At 57.5% G+C, this 5967-nt stretch overlaps 1 protein-coding gene across 2 annotated transcripts in view; it reads left to right on the top strand.

Annotated features, from left to right (window-relative positions):
• Window positions 1-5967, top strand: part of UNCX (UNC homeobox) — a 7002-nt gene continuing 1035 nt past the window's right edge. Inside the window, exons 1-4 of one of the 2 annotated variants that reach the window (XM_085592179.1) lie at window positions 1-2547; window positions 3450-3550; window positions 3678-3853; window positions 5450-5967. The exon at window positions 5450-5967 is cut by the window's right edge and continues 1035 nt beyond it. In XM_085592179.1, coding sequence (XP_085448305.1) covers window positions 3484-3550; window positions 3678-3853; window positions 5450-5967 — 761 coding nt within the window. In that variant the 5' untranslated portion in view covers window positions 1-2547; window positions 3450-3483. The remainder of the gene's footprint in view (window positions 2548-3449; window positions 3551-3677; window positions 3854-5449) is intronic. The other variant, XM_021539843.4, reaches the window with a different exon arrangement.

The raw sequence follows: 5967 nt of genomic DNA, 5'->3' as shown, positions 1-5967 counted from the left end.
AACTCAAATTAACATTCTGTCAGCTCCAGAAAATGGGATAAATAAAGTCGAATTAATTCATTATAATAAAGAGAGGGAGAGAGAGAAAAGTCCCCCCTCTCTTGTTCTGTGCTGGATTGATTACCATTCTGTATTCAGAAACACGTCCCGCTCGCATTCCTCTCCTGAAATCCGACAGAAAATGAGGCATTTATTGCTACAGGCAAAATTTGGTCCAGTGGACACAGTTTACATTTAGTATTTATAGAGAAAGAAATTAAATTATGGTGAAAAGTGAAGCCCTTGACCCCAGAATTAATACCAACCCCATCATTTTCTTATTTCTGTTAGGGCTGTGTAGTCCAAATTCAAGCTACCTTTTAGCTCTAAGCAGAGGCAGGGAGACCATAATTAAACTAATCTATGGGGGGAGGGAGGGAACGGCAATAATACAGCAGTATATTGTATGGCATTCAATTAGGTGAATAAATACAGCTCCGGACGGACAGCATAGATTAGAGGCTCGACTTCCTTTTTATTTCAATTTTAACTTCCCCCTCTCTCATACCCACACACACCAGCGCTAGGAAATGGATCATCTTGACTGGATATTTTATAACTGGAAAATCTATTTGTATGTTTCCCTGAGATAAAGTGTCTCTCCCTCTTTCCCCTTCCCTTCTCTCTCCTTTTTCCCTCCTACCTATTTTTATTTCTTTCCCCTTTCTCACCCCACCGTGCCCGCCCCCCGACTCTAAGGATTTAATTCCGCACGAACCTCCCAGGAAGATTTTAAAGAGTTTCCCCTGTCTGATTGCCCGGCCCGGCCCTTTCCCTCTCCTCTTTGTTAAACGCAAACGCTGCTTCTCCCCGCGCCCCCTTCCCACCCTCCCAGGGGCCGGGGGGGCCCTCCCGGGGGTCGCCAGCTCCGCTCCCCCCGGTCCGGGGACCGCCAGCTCCGGTCCAGCACGCTCGGGATGGGAGGGGCTGGGATGTTCCCCCTCTTCCTCTCTCCTGGGAGCTTGGGAAGTGTTTCTCTAACCGGGAGAGGGCACAAAACTGAGGGTCCCCAGCCCCGCGCTTTGCCAGAGAACCGTCCCTTAAATTATTCACCGGGGGAATCTAGCAATGTTTTATGTGGGTGAAAACTTCTATGGAGACGTAATTTAATTAGGACCACTTTGGCCGCTGTTTGGGAGCTGTGGATGACTGGCGGGATGAAGTGTGGGGTATGCGATGGGCTGCTCCGGCGGAGAAGGGGGGGAATGGGAGCGATGTAGGAGTGGGAACTTTGTTTGGGCTTGATTTTTAAAAATTAGTAGTAGTAGTAGTTTTTGGCCTCCTCTTTAGTGATCAGAGGCTGCTTCTGGTCGTGGCTGCGCTCACAATTCAAAGGTTGTGGTTACTGCTGGAGAGGGGGGTGTCCGTGGCCGAATCGATAGGAGATTGCATTAATTATGATTTCGATTGATATGCTCAAATCTCCTCCCGAACGCTGCAAACGGCTCTTCCTTTTTCATTTTTTTCTCCTTCCTTTCCTTCTCCTCCCCATTTTTTCCCTCTGCCCCCCTCCCCTCTCCCCTGTTATAGAGCCGGAGAGGAGATGAAAAGGCTTGTAGTTTTAAATTCAATGTGACAGCTCTGGAAAGAGCGGATGATGAATCTCCTATTATTGGATCAGTCTATTTGCCGCTCAATGTCTCTCTGTAATTGGAGCAACATCACTTTAAAGGTTCAGAGAGTAGAGCATTTCTGGTGAAAAATCCCCACAACACGCTGGCGAATGTTTTAAAGGGAAATCTATTAGTGATTTGGCGAGGGGAGGGGACAAGGGGGAAGAGGGTGGGTTGGAGGGGTGGGGGGGGAGGCTGCGTGTGTGTAACTCCGACTGTTTAGTATTTAACCGGGTATCAGGCAGATCCGCGCGTTCCCCTCCGCCCCCCCTGCCCGCCCGGCCCCCGCCGCCCTCCTCGGGCTGGAGTTCGTATCAAAGCCCCCCTCGTCGTGTTGTGACAGCTCTGATATTGTTTATTGAGGCTGGATGTCAGGTATAATTAGCAATCGATATGGAAAACGTTTGCTCCCCACACTGGCACGTCTCTGACGTCAGGACCGATTAACGTTTCTTATTGGTCCCAAATTCCCCCAGCCTGAGCTAATTATTGGGAGCCTGATGTTGATAAAGTTAAAGCGCCCGGCGCCCTGCAGCATGAGCCCCTCGCCGCGCCGCCTCCTCCGCCAGCAGCACCCCCGGCCCCAGCCGCCCCGCCGCCAGCGCCCCCAGCCCCGCCGGCACCCCCCGCCCTAGAGCCGCCCCCATGATGGACAGCCGCATCCTGGAGCATCCTCATGCCCAGTTCGGGGGGATGGTGGGTTTCCCTTACCCGCTCGGGCACCACCACGTCTACGAGCTGGCCGGGCACCAGCTGCAGTCGGCGGCCGCCTCCGTGCCCTTCTCCATCGATGGATTACTGAGCGGCTCCTGCGCCGCCTCTGTGGTCAACCCGGCGCCGCTGATCCCCTCCGGCTGCGGGGTGAGCGGGGACAGCCAGCCCTTCAAGCTCGCAGGTAGGAGCGGCCCCGTGTCGCGTCTGTCCCCCCGCCGCCCCACCCCGCCGCCGACCGTCGCTCCCCGCCCGGAGCGTGTCAGCGCGGAGGAAGAGCAGCACCGCACCCCTCCAGCCTCCTCATCGGCGGATTTTGGGGTGTCTCGGGGGGGAGGGTAGGCGGCTGTGCTGGCCCCCCGAGGGGGCGGACGGCCCCGGTCCGAGCGCCGGGAGCATTCCCCGCTCCCACCGGCGCAGGGCCACGCGTGTGCCCTGAACAATAGCGGGCCCGGCCCGGTGCCTTCCCCCAAAGTTCATCGTGTGGCAGCTCGGATCATGCCATTAAAAGATAATAATAATAAAAATAATAACGGGAATCACTGGGGTTTGGGGAACGAAGAGCGGTAATGATTATTTTCTAATACGATATAACCAAATGAAAGCGTTCTCCCTCCTTCCCTCCGCACCGGCCTGTGGCACCGCTATTGTTCAGCTACTAAAACATCCACAACATCCTTCTGGTTAAGCCTGGAGCTGCTCCACACTGCACCTCAACTAAACACAAATTATTATTATTACTATTACTATTATTATGCTTTTTCTTAATTTCCACACCTGGCAAAAAACGTTAGGGGAGGTGCAGCCGGGGCTGAAAATCCCCAGCCTGGAGCTGTACGTACTCGGAGAGGCTGCGAACATCCCAGCCCCACGCCCGCCCGTGCTCGGGGGACTGCGGGAGGCCCAGGGGCCGCCCTGCACCCGGGGTCCCGCGTGGAACGGGGCCGTGAGCTGTGACCCACGCAGGTCCTCCGGAGGGGCTGGGGAAGGGAAACGGGGGGGACTTTTGATTTTTTTTTTTTTTTTTTTAATGAAACCTTTGGTGGTTGGAGCAAATATTGGAACTTCTCTCTCTCTCTCTGCCAGCTGAGTGCCTGTGGAGAGCTTCCTTCAGGAATAAATGTTCTGTAAAGTACATTTTCGGAGGAGGCGAGGGCAGATCGGGTTCCTCCCCATTTTTAGCGCAGGTGTGTGAATAATCCCGCTCTTTTACCAACGCTACCGAGCACAAAAGTTAAAAGGCTCCTGTGAATGGCAGGGAGGGGGGGAGAAGGCCTGTCTCCCAGGGACCTGAGGGTATTTCTGCTTTTTCAGACTCGGGTGACCCGGACAAGGAAAGTCCTGGCTGTAAAAGAAGACGAACCCGCACCAATTTTACTGGCTGGCAGCTCGAGGAGCTGGAAAAGGCGTTTAATGAGAGTCATTACCCGGACGTGTTTATGCGAGAGGCTCTGGCTCTCAGGCTAGACTTGGTGGAGTCCAGAGTGCAGGTAAAAAACGTGTCCCCCCTCCTTTCCCCCCTGCCCTCTCCATGCGCCTCGCAGTCCCCGGGGAGGCCCCTCGGACCCCGCTCCGGGACGGGCCCTGTGCGCGGGGGCTGCAGCCCCGCGCCTCGCGGCCCTTTTGTTCCCTGCCTCGCACTGCTGCTTGCCGTCTTATTTTATCATCATTACTACTATCACTACCCTATTTTTTATTTAATCTTTCAAAACGAGAAGAGTAGTAACCCAGCCTGGCTTCCCTTAACATTTTTTAGTATGTTTTTCCACTGTAAACATTTTTCTTAAATGAGTCAAGGGCGAGAAAATTAGCATGCAAATATGAGGCTTAATCACGGGCCAGGGTATGCTGGAGAATGTCAATAAAGCTCGTAGATGCATCGAGAGCAAGTGAAACTTGTAAAACTTAATTTTAACGAGCTGCTCACGCCCTTGGCGGTGCGGGACGGGGATGGGGAAGCACCCATCTGCTTCAGTGGATTTTCCAAAAAATAAATGGGGAGTGGATGGGGGGATAGGGGGTGGCTGCTGGATCTCGGGATGCTGTTTAGTGCCGCGGTGGCTGCGAGCGGGCGGCGAGGCCGAGCTGCGGCCCCGCATCTTGCCGGAACCCGCGGCCGTGCGGGGGCAGCTTCGCGTGGGCTGCGTGTGCGGAGAATGCGTCCTTAAATCCACCCCGGGAGTCGGGGACGGGCCCCCGGGATGAGGCAGCGCCGTTGTCCGCGGTTCCTCTATGGGCTTTGCTACACCGAGTCCTTCCAGCCGCTCTCCATCCCGAGCCGCCTCTCGCCGTGCTCGGGGAGCCTGCGGAGCCCGGCCGGGGAAGCAGCATCGGGCACTGGGATTGGCGCGGTGCTCCCGAGCTGGGGTCGTGCTCCGGCCGGGACAGGCGCTGCCAGCAGCCCCGAGGGGGCGAGGAGGGACGCGTGTGCCTGCGGGGACACCGGGGACCTGCCAAGGCAGGCAGGAGCAGGGCCGGAGCAGAGAGATTTTAATTTCTGTTATCTCCCATGATCTATCTGTAACAAACCAAACCAAACCCAGTTTTGGGCTGATCCAACTCCTCTGCTCGGGCTCCCGGGAGGGGCAGGAGGTCCCAACTCCGCACGTCTGGGCGAGGCACCGTCCGTCGTGTCCCCCCCCCCGCGCCCCCTCACTTCCAGCCGCTTATTGTGCTGGGTTTATCGCATTTTGCGTGCTGCTGCGGGGAAATCGGGCCAGCGGTCGGTGCTTCTGCACCCCTCTGCTACGGGGAAGAGCTGGGGGGCTGTGGGATCCCATCTCCTCCTCGTGGCGCCGGTTCAGGCAGGGTGCAGCGAGTGTGTGCGTGAGTGTGCACCCCCTTCTTGCTTTTTTTGTTTTTTTTTTCCCTACGCTTTTAAAGAAGTGTGGATATCTCTTCCTACCCCCTCCCTTGCTCTCCGTTTCTCAGAGGCCCCGGTGCTGGAAGGGGGCTGCCGGCACCTCGAAGGGGTGGACGAGCGAGGCCTGAGCAGCGCTTCTCCCCTCCGCCCCCTCCCTCCGCCCTGGCCACGGCGGGGGGCCGGTGCGCTGGGTGTTAATTGCTTCTCGTTGTTCGGTGTGTAGGTCTGGTTCCAAAACCGCCGGGCCAAATGGAGAAAGAAAGAGAACACGAAGAAGGGCCCGGGGCGGCCGGCTCACAACTCTCACCCCACGACGTGCAGCGGGGAGCCCATGGACCCCGAGGAGATCGCCCGGAAGGAGCTGGAGAAGATGGAGAAGAAGAAGAGAAAGCACGAGAAGAAGCTACTCAAAAGCCAAAGCCGCCACCCGCACTCTCCCAGCGCCCTGTCCCTGCACAGCACGCCCAGCTCCGACAGCGACAGCGGCGGCGGGGGAGGCCTCTCGCCCGCCCCGCCCGAGGCCAAACCCCGCGGGCAGCCCCCGCCGCCCCATCCGCCGCTCCCCGCCGCCCCCTCCGAGCCGCCCCCCGGCACCTGCGACCAGACGGCCGAGCCCTTCTACCCCAGCCAAAGAAGCGGGAGCGGGCGGCTCCAGCGCCCGCCCGACAAGGACTGCGCGGCCGCCCCGTCGGGGGACGGCAGCGGGGGCGCGGGGGGGCCCCGCGGCGCCGGCAGCTTCCA

Source organism: Lonchura striata, chromosome 14, assembly GCF_050655825.1.
Source record: "Lonchura striata isolate lonStrDom1 chromosome 14, ASM5065582v1, whole genome shotgun sequence".
Classification (NCBI taxonomy): domain Eukaryota; kingdom Metazoa; phylum Chordata; class Aves; order Passeriformes; family Estrildidae; genus Lonchura; species Lonchura striata.
Note: the sequence above shows the minus strand (reverse complement) of the source record. Positions and strands in the feature narration are given on the sequence as shown.